This window comes from Kryptolebias marmoratus, linkage group LG1 (genome assembly GCF_001649575.2).
Source record: "Kryptolebias marmoratus isolate JLee-2015 linkage group LG1, ASM164957v2, whole genome shotgun sequence".
In the NCBI taxonomy this organism is placed as follows: domain Eukaryota; kingdom Metazoa; phylum Chordata; class Actinopteri; order Cyprinodontiformes; family Rivulidae; genus Kryptolebias; species Kryptolebias marmoratus.
In genome coordinates this window covers 32,787,936-32,801,883 of record NC_051430.1, presented here as the reverse complement: position 1 = coordinate 32,801,883, position 13,948 = coordinate 32,787,936, and the positions used below count along the sequence as shown (strand labels likewise).

Sequence of the window (13,948 nt, the reverse complement as noted above, 5' to 3'; positions counted from 1 at the left end):
AAGAAGAGAAAGAAAAGAGAAAAGTTTCAGGAGTGGTTTGTGATAAAGGGTTAGGGTTAGACAGTGGTGAGAGCAGCTGTGTTGTATGGTTTGGAGACAGTGGGACGGACAAAAAGACAGGAGACAGAACAGGAAGTGGCAGAGCTGAAGATGTTGAGGTTCTCCTTGGGAGGGACAAGGATGGACAGGATTAGGAATGAGGTCATCAGAGGTCCAGCACAGGTTGAATGACTGGGAGATAAAGTTTGGGCTACTTTTTTGGTACTTTTAGCTTTTAGTTTACCTTCTGTTACTTTTACCTTTTTAATCTTTTTGTTTTTAGCTGTTTCATAGCCTTTTACGATTTTTACATTTTTGCTAGACTTTTGTTGCTTTTAGCTTTTAGCCAGCCTTTTGTTCATTTCCGCTTTAAGATAGCATGTTGGTAATTTTAGCTTGCCTTTATTTGCATTTAACTTTTAGCTAGCCTTTTTATTAAATTTTATTTTTTTGTTACTTTTGGCCTTAAACTAGTGCTTTGCTTCTTTAAGCTTTAAATTACACTGTATTTTTTTTGCAAAAATGCTTTTTTTTTCCTGGTTGGAAATTCACACTTTATGAAACGGACTAATTTTGATATTTGTTTTATTTTTGTCTTCTAGAAGAGGAACACCTAAATCAGAAAAAAAGGATCAGGGTGAGTTTGCTTTTGACCAGCAGCTTTATTTTGTTTATTTTGTTTGTGACAACCCATCACACCTAAAATCAACTGCCAGCACGGTGGTGGAGGACTGATGGTTTGTAATGACCCAGTTAAAGTCCAAAACCAATTTAGATTTTTCCCATTACGATGTGAGAGACTGATGCAGTCGGACGTCATTGTTGCTGCTACAAGTCATCGAGTCGTAGAATAGACTTAGTTTTAGTTTGTGTTAAAGCCATAATATCTGTCAAAATATGCAATTTTCAATGTTTTTCTTACATTTTTATGCTTCTAACACAATTTCTACATGATTAAATTATTTTTTGGGTATCAGTGTAATTGAAACTCATGGTTTTCATAAAAAGTGCATTAGAAAACAGCAAAGATTCTGCTTTAATGCTCTCCATCGCTCAATCTCCCCCGAAATGTCTCTACTTCTCTCGACTCTGGTTCTTACTGCTGCTGGAGGACAACTTGGCCTCATTTCTTCACTCTGCTGCTGTCTTTACTCGCTCTACTCTCCATGTTTGTGTCTGCTGGCTTCCTTAGATAGATAACTTTTACTAATTGGCTTTTTATAATGTATGTGAATGTTTTTGTACAGTGCCCTGAGACGACTTTTGTTGTGAATTGGTGCTGTATAAATCATCTGAACTGAAATTTTCTGTACAACAATGTTACGTATAACAGAAGCTGTGAACTTTCTGTTTAGGTGAGGATCATGACACTAAGTCCAGGTGCCACAAGGAGCACTCCTCAAAGAAGAAGAAGAAAAAGAAAAAGAAAAAGAGACAGAAAAGTGGAGAAAACTCGTCTGATTCTGACTCTGACTTTGCATTGAAGCATAGGGACGATGGATGTGGTCAGTCCTTGAGACGGCAGGAGGAGTTGCCGGATATCATCCCAAAACAGGTAGAAATAATGAATCAGGAGTTCTGATGATTCAAGTGGTTCATGTTCCTGTTACACAAAAAGAGAAATAGCATTCACATGTAAACCATACAGGTCAGGTTAAAACAATCCACTCACCTCTTCACATTCATTCATGCTGTTCTTTTTCTATTATATATTTTTACACACATTTTTCATGCATTTAGAGCATTTTTTTTATATCTCTCTTATGCACCAATATGTCCCCAATACTCAGTCACACGGCCTCCCTGCCCCATTTTTGGCTGAACCTCTCAAAAGTAAAGATAGGCAAGGATTCACCAGTTTGTAAAAAAAAAAAAACTGTCTAAAAATAGTGGAACAATTTCTTAATAATGTTCCTCAACAGTTGATGATCTGGGCCTGCATGTCGGGTAAAGGCACAGGGGAGATGTGTGTCCTTTCATCAACTGAAAACATTTCATGCCTCATGAAATGACAAATCCAGCAAGAAGACCCCGGACTGTTGAGCAGCTCGAAACAAATTCAAAATTACCTACATTTTTACTTAAAAATGGTAGTTTCTTAGTTTTAACATTTGGTATGTTTACTATGCTTCATTGTGAATAAAATATGGATTTATGAGATTTTCAAATCATTGCATTGTTGTTGTTTTTTTGGTTGTTGTGCTTGTTGTTTTGTTTTGTTTTACGCAATGTCCCAACTTTCTGGAATTGGGGTGTTTTTTCCACCATTAATGATCAATAGGACTAATTACCTAATAATGTTATTGAGTTCTTAAGTCTTTCTGTATTTTTAGGACATTATTAATGTTTAAACTCTACAGTTGCGTTAAAAAAAGTACGTAAAATTTCCTTTTTGCTGTATTTAAATCAAAAATTCTGAACAAAGTACCCCTGCAGAGTTTCTATGACTTGTAAATCACTGGTGTGTGTTGATAAAATCAGCCATGAATCAACTATCACAGGCCGCGAGCCTCAGATAGAAACTACTCCTAAAGATGACAGACATGTTGTTTTTTGTCGTAAACAGGACAGCTCCAATAAGGACAAAATAAGTGAAAAAAGACACGAGAGGATGAGTCCTTGTTCTTTCTCACATTCCTGCTCCGAGCAGAGGAACTCTCCTTCTACATCCGCACCCTTCCACAGAAGATGTAGGAGTCGGACCCGGTCCAGCCCACAGTGTCACAGAACCAACTCCAGGTACAAACTAAACCTTAGAGAAAAAGAAATGTTAAACTCACCAAGTTGATTTAGCTTTATTGTGTGAATGCTGAGTTTTTGGATTTTCATCTATAAGTGATTAAGTTTTGTCACCAAGTATCTTCCTTCCTGTCTCTCTAATCACTGTGGCTGTAGCAGCCCAGTCATCTGAAAGCTCTTTCTTACCACCCAGAGCCTTTAACAGCTCCTTTCTGAACTCCTCACAATATTCTTCCTTCCTCAATTTCCACCATTTGGTCCTCTTCTCTGCCTTTACTCTTTTCCTCTTCATCACCACAGCACTCATCCTCCACACCACCATCTGATGCTGTCTGGCCACACTCTCCCCTGCCACAACCTTACAGTCTGTAATCTTCCTCAGGTTACCTCTTCTACACAGGATGTAGTCTACCTGTGTCCTCCTGCCTTCACTCTTATAGGTCACCCTGTGTTCCTCCCTTTTTTGGAAATAGATGTTGACTACAACCATTTCCATCCTCTTGGTAAAATCCACCACCATGTGTCCTTCCTGGTTCCTTTCCTTGACACCAAACCTGCTCATCACCTCCTCATCTCCTCTGTTTCCTTCACCAACATGTCCATTCAGATCTGCTCAGATCACCATTCGTCCTCCCTGGGAATATTCTCCATCACTTCATTGAGATCCTTCCAGAATTTCTCTTTCTCTTCTACATCACATCCAACCTTGTACACGTAACGCAGATACCTTCCTCCTCTACCTTTGCCTGTCATTGTCCCTACGTTTAGAGTTGCTTCCCTCAGTCCTAAACTCTTGCCTTTCCTCTTCTCCCTCTGTCTCCTGGCACATTTCCCTCCTTGTGGTCTTCGACTAACAGTAGCACAATTTCCACCGGCACAGAACTTATACTGATCATTAAATATTTCTAGGAGAGTCTTGTAAAAAGTAACTCACAACTTTGTTGTAACTAACACTTCTCTTCTCCCTTGTGGTTGGTGTGGCTGCTTGTAGTTCCTCTGAAAAGAGAGAAGATTTGGATCACTCCATTTGGTCCAATCAGTGTCCTTCGCAGGACCTTCAGCCACTTCTGCTCTCTGCCAGCTCCACCCAAACACAGATCCAACTGGGAGAGATGACTGGGTCCAGAGCCACAGAGCTGCAGAAACGAGACTCAGCGGAGATTAAAGAGGACCGAGCAGAACAGCGAGGTACGATCTGTTCCATGTGGAGATGCAGGTTTGATGAAGTCATCTGGGATCGAAAGTTAAAATTTTAGTGGAATATATGTAAATATTTCAATGCAAACGTCACACACAATGTTCTCAGAGTGTGACAAATGGCTTCTTCTTTATTTATTGAAGAATGTCTTTTCAAAATAAATCCTTAGCTTATTAGTTTTATGTTGTATTTTCAAAATAAAAGCAAATTTTTATAATCAGGTTTTTATTATCAGTAACAGTCCAAGTAGGCTGTAGGTGTGTTAACCTTCTAAAATCTGTATTTCTTAGAGAAATGATTTTTCTGTTCACCCTCTAAAACCTCAGATTCTGGCACATCACAGTCTACACTAAACCAGCTCAAACCTATGGAACCTGAACAGACCTTAGAACCTAATGTTTCTGAGCGTAAAGCATCAGACAGAACCAGGTCTAGAGATAAATCACCATCTGGGAGAAAAAGGAGACTATCCAAGTCCCCACAGAGGAACAAAGAACAGAAGTCATCAAAGAAACAGAAAAGATCAAAGTCTCCTCACAGGAGCTACAGGAAAAGGTCCAGATCCAGGAGCCATTCAGTGAGGAAGAGGTCTAGGTCGAGGTATGGCTTCAGATCAGCCGTTTGTAACTCTTTTTGTGTTCGTCTCAAAGTCACTAAAGTGAGTTTTGACCATGTTGGGTTGTAGGTCCACGGTCAGGCGATCTCGGAGGTCGTGCTCACGCTCAGGGTCCCGCAATCGGAGGAGAGCAGCTTACAGCCAAAGGGATCGGTGGAAACGAGAACCAAGTCACTCCCCTGTGCTCATCCTTCGCAAAAAAAGATCCCCCTCCAGGAAAGACAGGAGCCGGAGTCGAAGCCCTCATCGCATCAGTGAACTGGGTCAGTTTTAGAGTCTGGTTCACTGAACTTATTTCACTTATTGTTTAGTGTTACTGTTCAGAAAGTGGGTCTGATAGAGTCAGAGGCACAGCATGATACAGCTATCCAACACCAAATATATTCCAGAAACAGAACTAATCCTAATCCTAAACCATACTAACCATGATGAAACGCTGTGGTAGGAGTTAGATATTTAGACAGATTTATTCTATCTGTGACAGAAAATCACGTTTTCATCATGAATTTTAGTGATAGTCTTTTTTCTAGTAATTAAAATTAAACCCTGGTTGATATTTGATCATTGTGTGTGTTTCCTCAGATAAAGAGCAGTTGTTGGAAATAGCCAAGGCCAATGCTGCTGCCATGTGTGTGAAAGCTGGCATGCCAGTCCCTGCCAGCCTCCGGTCCACAGTCTTGCCTCTGGCTCTGCCCAGCATGGCCATGAATGCTGCTATGGCCAGTATGACTGCTGGTAGGATTTTACAGATGTCTTAGTTGCATGAATTTATGATAAAACTATTGAATTTTAACATTTTAGCCCTTGGGTGTTTGTATTATTTCTGTGCCTTCGTAAAATATTTGCATGTTCCTTCCAGCTTCGGTGACAGCAGCCTTGTCCAACATGGGCACCCTGTCCTCACTGCTCCCTTTGCCCTCCATCAGCAACAAACCGCCTCCGGTTTCTGTCCAGAACAGCTCCGCTGCTCTGGAGGAAGTCAAGAAGAAAGTGGCCAAGCAGGCCAACAGCATCAGCATCAAGGAGTTTACTGATGTAAGCAAATGAAACAAACATGTCACCGGTTTTTGCAAACTGGAAGAACTGTTCAGAGGGTTTTTTAGGTGAATGACCAGCAGAAAAACTAGGCCAAGATGCAGAAAGTGTGTGTGGAAAGTAAATCCACAAAGTAATTGTGTAACACGACCTAGTTTGGTTAAAGCTTCAGCTGTCAGACAGACGGCCTGACGTTTGACTCTAGAATCCTTTGGTCTACAGAGGAGTTCAGGGTTGACTTAATGACTGCAAAGTTCTCAGGGCCTGTGGCTGTAAAACAAGCCCAAACTATCACTTGTTGTGGCAGCAAAAAATCAATTTCCAGGCTCTGTTAGATGAAATCACTCAAACAGGTTTATTTATATATTGTGCACAAAATATAGAGAGCATTAAAGAAAATTAAGAATTAACATCAGAATCTCAGGTCCGAATGGGTAAGCTCCGAATCAAAGCTCTGATCCCCCAAGTCAACACAGGAGCTTTTATTAAAGATATTGAAATACTGGACCAGAAGGAGCAGTTAGGGAAAAGCAAGTCAGTCTGGTTCCCAAAAGAAGAAAATTCAACATCACTTCTATAAACAAGTTCATTCTGTGAGAACCCATGGGACTTGGAACAGAAGTCATAAAATAATCAGTACTTATAAACAACAGGTGTTACCCTATCGTAAATTCTGCCATTACACACTCCTCTGTCTTTTTTTTACTATTTGTTTCTGTCATGATTTTCCATTTCTTACTCTTTCCTCAGCTTTGGAAAACGCCCTTCAAAAAATACGTCAAAATGTGCAGCTCAATTAGTGTGCTATGAGTTTTGGTTGCAGTACATTGTACAATGTAGACAAATTTTGGAAAAAAAAAGTAAAAAAGGTTCCATAGGCAACAGTGGGATTTTGGCTAAACATGAGAAAATTCAGCCCTAATTAGTTGTAAAAATGCTTCTCCCACTGACTTTTACAACCCTTTGTTGTCCCTGGCCCTGTTTTGACATGTGTTGCTGCCTTCAAAGTCAAAATAATATTTTTTCTATCAAATTGTTCTATTTCTTAGTTTAGATGTTTGATTTGTTTACTAAATTTAATTGTGAATAAAATATGGGTTTGTGAGATTTGCAAATCATTACATTTGTTTTGTTTACACAATATCCAAAACTTTTGAATTGGTGTTGTAAAAAGAAAAACAGTAAGAGTTTAAACCACATCATGTCAGTTCATAAAGTTTAAAGTGCACGTGTTTCTCAGTGATCTGTAAAAACAGATCATTGTCATTTTTAATTCTCTGTGTGATCGTAGAAATGTAAGATGATCGTGGACAGCACAGGAGAGCTGCCGGTGGCTCTGCCTCATGTTTCTGATGAAGAGGATGATGGGAAGGTGTTTGGAGGAGCAGCAGCCATTCGAGAGCAGAAATTCATCAGCTTCAACATTAACGTAATGTCCTCACACACACACACACACACACACACACACACACACACATACTGGTTTTGCTAGGATGGTGGGACAATTTTTTCAAACCAGTTTTTTGCAACACTAAATGGACACGTCTTTCCACTTATGCTAGAAAGACATACTAAATCTTCAAAAATTCAGTTTGAGCTATACAACACAAGTCTCACTTCAAAATTTAGATAAACACATCAGAAATCAAAATACAAGAACCTGACGCAATGCTGTATTAAGAGGACAACGATAATGAGGTACTTGGCTCCACCCATGACACAATCAGTAATTGCCAGGGCCAACTTTATTTGTCAGGACCATGTCCATACACATACACAAACATGATATTTTATTGCTGGCATTCAATCATAGTGGCCAGTTTTCCTTTTTTAATGTCTTCGCCAAAATGTCTCATGACTGCGGTAACCTCTATGGAAAACCATGGATGCTTTTTTTGCTCTCCTAGTACTTTCCAGGGATACTAGAAAAAAGAGAAATAAATCATCAATGAAAACCAACTCCACTTTCAAAATTTTTAAAACAATTAGGAAATTTGTGGTTGGTATATTATTTTTTGTAACAATGCTTCTTGGCTATACGTTTTGTACTGATGTAATGTCTGTTTATTCCCCTTTTAAAATGTGCATTCATAAAGAAAATACAGTAATTGTTTAGAAATTAACTTAAAACCTTAAATCTACATTAATAACTTTTTGTCATGTCAAGTTCAGAGGAAAAATTATACATCTGAAATTTAAAAAAAAAAAAAAGGTCCACCCTCAACACAGCTTGTTCTTCAACAGAACAAACTAATTAACCAACTAAAACAAAACAAAAACATACACTCATTGAGGACTTACACTACCAGTTAAAAGTTTGGACCCATGTTCTCATTTTAATGAGAATGAGAAGATAAAGGTATGTAGAGAACCATGAACATATCCAGCGTGTCCATCAAAACTATTATTATTATGCACATAGGAAAACAACTAAGATGTTTCACATAATTGTGTGGGGCTATTTTCAGGGTGTCACAACAATCACATTTCAAAAGCTAAGAAATACTGTGAGCGGATAGCTCAACCAAAAGAAAAAAAAATCTGAACATACAGAGCTTTAGAAGACTGAACTGGATTTACTGTCTTCATAATGCATTAACTCGTCAAATTTAAAATTATACAAAACTTGTGAATCTATACACAGCTGAATACATTTCTTATGAGTTCATGTTTGTAAAAGTAAAAATGTCGTTAGAGGTGAAAATGTGTTTTCCGAAAAGTATCTGTATGCGTACACATCAGCAACCTGACACGGAATCTCTATGGAGAGCAAAACAGAAGAGATGGACACTGAATAAATCTATTCTTCTAAGTAAAAAAATAAAAAATGTCCACCTAATGTATGAACCTGTCCAGTTGAGTATTACACAGGACCCGTGTGTGTGCGCGGTTCTAAATGTAATGTTCGTTCTTTTGTACTTATAATTTCCAAAATGAATCCTCTAAATTTCTGTATCTTACATATTAAGGTTAAATCGGACCTGTGTCTGAATACTGCTGAATATCGTTCTCATGAATTTATTTTAGAAAATAAATAGGTTATTGGAGATGAAAATTACCTCTGAAAAGGATCTGCATGCGTCCACATCATTAGCCTGACACGTCATCTCTTTGGAGATCTGAAATGAAGGGATGAAGACTGAATTGAACTTTTTTTTTTTACCTTAATTCCTCCACTTCTATGACAAAACAAGCTCTATAGCTGACTGCGGCTGGACTCATGCAGGCTTGACTAAAAACAGGCCTTCCTTGCCAGATAGGGGATGCAGCGGGGGTGGGTGGGGTGGTCAATCTTCACAAAACAATAATAATAAGAGGAAGAAGAATAGGAATAAACACTATGATTTCAAGAGGCCTTCGCATTGCGTGTGTTGCTCAAGCCTAATAACGAAAATAATACTATTACTACTACTAATAATAAAGGTAACAATGATAACAATAATAATGACAGTAAAAATTTTAAAAATATTAATGATGATGATGAAAAAAATTCTAATGATAGTAATTATATTAATGTTAAGAATAATTATAACAACAACTTATTATTAATAATGGCAATGATAATAATGATGATGTTAATTATAATGACTATACAAATTATGATACTATTAATATTGATGATGATGATAATAATAATAATGGTATTGGTGATTATATATATATATATATATATATATATATATATATATATATATATATATATAAATCTGTCTTATGAAGCAGATAGTTTTGGTTAATTTGTATAGACGCTATTATTTGTACATTTCCAGTGACTGAAAGAAAAAGCTCAGTCGCCTGTTGATTTTAAAAATGAAAAATCTTGAATAAAAATCAAAAGCAGCCATGAAAACTATGATTGGTGTTTCTGTAAAATATGTAAGAAGATCCCTGTCTTAGTACCTATTTTCATAGATTTTAAATTTATTAAATCAATGGACAGCATTCAATAACTGACCTATAAATAAATTTGATGTAAATGTACCTGAGTTAGCCCAAAGGCTTAGTTTCATCAGGAGAAAATACTAAACATAAGTTTGTTGTGTCTCTTTAAAGAAAACAAATGAACTTTGTTTTTTGTTTTTTTCATTCTGTCAGAACTCAACAGTTCGTCCATCAGGTCGTTGTGATGCTGACATGGCCAAAGAGTTTCCTGTGTCCTCAGGGTCACAACATCGAAAGAAGGTCTGAACGGATCCACACGAGACCAGGATTTAATGAGTCTGCTTTCAAAGATCAGAGAAGTTCTTACATGATGTCTTGTTCTGTGTAGGAGGGGGATGGACTGGGGGCTTATGGAGAGTGGGTTCCTGTTGAGAAAACCACAGAAAAAGCTTCTGTTGGTTCTAAAAAGTCTAGTGCTCCCACCGTGACCTTGCCATCAGTACCACCAGGTGATTTGGCAGTGAGCTCGGGGCTACCTGACGTTATAGAGGAGCCGACGGAAACAACAGAAAGTGACAGTGTGTTTCCTGAAACACGACTACAGGTGAGGAACAACATCAACTGTTTAACATGTTTATTCTATGTAAAGTCATGGTATTTAAGCTTAACTCTACCATTCTTTCATTAAGGCCATAGTTGTTGCTATTTGTGCATTTTGAATATATATATATAATTATATTTGTCTAACTCATTTTATAAAACCCCAAAATGCTCTACATAGAATATCAGACAAAAAAAATACTAAGAAATAAAAATAAGTAATAAATAAAAATGAACTAGTGTATACATAAATTTGAGTATCATCAGCATAAGAGTACAATTTGAGTCCATGGCAGGAGATGATGTGACCAAAGGGGAACATGTAAATGATAAACAGGGGAATTCCAAGAACAAAGCCTTGAGGTATTCCCTGAATAACTGGTGCTGCAGGGAAGTGAGAGTTACCAAAATTGACAAACGTGACAGCAGTAAAAACTGCTAAGGAAGTACCAATATTAGCTTTGCTAATTAAACTTTTACATGTCTGCTCATTAATCTGTACATACTCTGTGAAAGTACTGCAAACAGAAGCAACCTCAGGTTGGTGGGACAACTGTGTTGCAGAATAACAAGACTTTGTTGTGTTTGAGTGATCTGATTGGCCGTCTCATGGAGGGAAAGATAAATGTAATCAGATGAGCTGTCTGCGCTGTCAGTCAAGGATCACACATCAGTGAGAACACCTTTGGACTGTTTATTTGAGTGAGATGGAAAATAAGAATGTTCCACTGTAAGCCCTGGTATTTACAGATAGTAGAATACGAAATGTTCTGTTTCTGTTGTCATGGTCTTTTGTAAGCAACACAGGGCATTATTCTGAGAACAAAAAAGGAAAAACATGTTGACTAGGTCTGAAATTGTTCCATGAAGGAAACTGAAAAGAAAAACAAACAAATTTAGAAAGTACCAAACTTCACTTTTGTCAGCTCACTAAAGAATCTAAGAGGAGAAAAGAAAAACAGATACAACAGTACTGTAATTTTTATTGAACTAGCATATCTACATGATGACTGTAAATACCCCTAAAGAAAAACTGCTTATTTATTCATTTTTTGGCTGCGTTTGCATAGATAACTTTAATCAGACTAAGACCTAAGACGAATTCAAAGACCTCGATGAAGAAGGACCACATAAACCAATATCCTCACCCAGAGAGCAATCACAAAGTCACCTGGAGGGGAGTGATTGGGAGGAACAGCCTCTCTGATCTGAGCCTGTTATTTTGTTATTTGATTTCTGTGCTAGGCATGGGCTCTATATAACAAACACCTTGTTTGATCATAGGGCAACCATAGGTTTTCTTGGTACAAAGCTACCTTTGGCCAAAGACTGACCATCAATTTTGTAATCGTATTATCAGACTTGTGGTCCTATGTCTTGGACAGTGGGGTAAAAGGAGGGGCAGAGGGGTGAGTTGGATCCAGTGGTATGGGAGACAGCAGGACAGACCCAGTAAACCCAAAATAAAAAGGAAATATCTGGCAGAGCTTCCTGTCCATGAGATCTTCAATCCTTTAGGGCCAGTTGCCTCAGAGGGCTCATGAATCAGCTGAAATGTACAGGATACCCAGGACTGTGGCATCTATGGCTGTGGAAGCAAAAACTCAAGAGTAGGAGTAGTTTGGAGAGGTCATGGAGAAGGACTTTCATCTAGCTTCAAGAGGTTCTAGCAAATTGTTCAGGGGTTCAGAAAAGGAAAGCAGGCCTGTACTAATTTTATGGGATTTTTTTTTTTTTTTTAGTTGTTGTGAGTCTTTAGTGTCCCTGAAAATGCATAGACCTGAATTTGTAACGATTTTAATCGCATTGAAGAAACATGTTGACCTTTGACCTCTGTCTTTTTCAGCCCGTGGACATTTCTCAAGCTGTGACCGAGAGGATCAAAGCTCAGAGGCGATTGGCTGAGAACCCGTATGATATCAGCGCCATGTGCATGCTCAGTCGGGCTCAGGAGCAGGTACACGTACAGTGTTATACAGTGCTTGACTTCTCAGAACTCAATCACGTTTCAGTTTGGGATCTCAGTTTTTATCCACTGATAGCCGAACTAAAAATGAACAGTGTTTAATCTTCACCATGACTGGAAGTTTTCTATGAATAAACTGGTTAATTAAGCTAGGATCAGATTTATGATGAAGTGAAGCTTAAATTGGGAAACCCTTGTAGCTACTTCTTTATGATTAAAAGTGTAAATGCTGAATTTATGCTGAACGTTTTGGTATAATCTGACATTAACACTGTTTTTTTGTAACTATTTCTGCATACTTTGTACTTTTTTAGCTATTTGTGTATCAAAACATTCAGCTCACTCAAGTATTTGTAATTTTTTATACTTATGAAAATTTTTGAATTTGATTTACAAATATTTTCTCCATAAAAGTGTGTTAAGATTTATTCAATTTCATCAAGAACAATTCTTGCTTGATCCTTTTTTTTAGTTTATAGCTACAGCTTTGCTAGTTTTAACTGTTAGCTAGCCTTTTGCTAATTTTACCTTTGAGCTATCATCTGCTACTTTGTGCTTTTTGTTATTTTTCTGTTACTTTTAGCTAGACTTTTGCTAATTTTAGCTAATGTTTTGCTACTTTTAGCTTTTAGTTTTTCCTATTAATGGCTTTTTATTTCTTTAGTTGCTGTTTTTCTGCTTTAAACTCAAAGTCTGTAAATATTATTAGATATTAAAGTGTAATAATGTGAACTGGGACCTTAGGGTAACGACTTTTGGTCCTAAAGGTTCTAATCCATTTTTCTAACCTGGCTGATTTGATAGGAATGTGTTGGTTCTGACAGGTAGATGCATGGGCCCAGTCCAGTAATGTTCCTGGTCTTTTTACTGGCTCAACTGGAGCTCAGGTCCTGAGCACTGAGGAGCTGTCTACCAGCGGACCACAGGCATGGCTCAAGAAGGTAAAACACACACATACAGCATATATTTGAACAGGAACAAGTCTGTAGAATCTGACTGTGTGCTGCTGTAGAACCAGGTTTACCAAACTGGATTAAAGCTCATAAAAACAGAAAGGAAGGAGTTCCAGACATGTTTGGCCAGAAGCTAAGAGCATAAGATTGGTTGCTAAAATCTAAAAGTAACAAAAGGTTAGCTAGAAGTGAAAGTTGCAGTACAGTAGATAAAAGGTAAAAGTATCAAAGCTAGCTAGCTAGAAGCTAAAAGTTGCAGAACACTGGCTAAAAGTTAAAAATAGCATAAGAAAGCCAAAATAGTTTATTCAAAGAGAACAATATTTTTGAAGAAAATAATTATTTGTCAATAAAGTTACATGTTTTGAAAAAATAAAAAACAAAAGTCAATTTATTCATTTTCTGAATCAGCCAAGTGTTGTGATACATGAATGCCTAAACAGCACATGGTATGCAGAAAATCGTACAGAAAAATATAAAACGGGAGAACAGTAGTGTGAATGCTGACTCATACAATAAGAATAGAAACATCCGTGAATGTTTATGGTTGTACTGTAAGAATTGACCAGAAGAAAATCCAGACCATCAAAGTGGAGAAATCATAGTTCCAGTGGGCTGAAGAGAAGCCATCCTGGACTCTGGATGGTTGGATGGAAAATGAACTAAAAGCTTCATGACAGCTGAAACAGAAGCTGTCCAGTCTGAGTCCGAGCATTGTGGGATCCATGTTTACCTTGCATCAATGGACAGCAAAAACTTTGTGGTGTTAGTTCATGACTAATAAATCAATCAAACAGCTGCAGCTGCTCGTGTTCTCACTAAAACCAGGAAGATAGAGCACATAACACCAGTTTTAAAGTCCCTACACTGGCTCCCTGTAGCTCAAAGAATAGACTTTAAAATACTGTTGTTAGTTTATA

The 13,948-nt window shown here is 37.7% G+C and overlaps 1 protein-coding gene across 1 annotated transcript in view; it reads left to right on the top strand.

Moving 5' to 3' along the window:
* The window catches only part of LOC108241902 (protein SON), a 31,981-nt gene that overhangs the window by 3,382 nt on the left and 14,651 nt on the right, over positions 1-13,948 (top strand). The window contains exons 3-15 of the mRNA XM_017426385.3: positions 642-676; positions 1,395-1,594; positions 2,606-2,778; positions 3,770-3,966; positions 4,303-4,576; positions 4,662-4,855; positions 5,175-5,327; positions 5,452-5,627; positions 6,919-7,056; positions 9,723-9,809; positions 9,898-10,113; positions 11,956-12,066; positions 12,900-13,016. Of these exons, the coding sequence (XP_017281874.1) occupies positions 642-676; positions 1,395-1,594; positions 2,606-2,778; positions 3,770-3,966; positions 4,303-4,576; positions 4,662-4,855; positions 5,175-5,327; positions 5,452-5,627; positions 6,919-7,056; positions 9,723-9,809; positions 9,898-10,113; positions 11,956-12,066; positions 12,900-13,016 (2,071 nt within the window). The remainder of the gene's footprint in view (positions 1-641; positions 677-1,394; positions 1,595-2,605; positions 2,779-3,769; positions 3,967-4,302; positions 4,577-4,661; positions 4,856-5,174; positions 5,328-5,451; positions 5,628-6,918; positions 7,057-9,722; positions 9,810-9,897; positions 10,114-11,955; positions 12,067-12,899; positions 13,017-13,948) is intronic.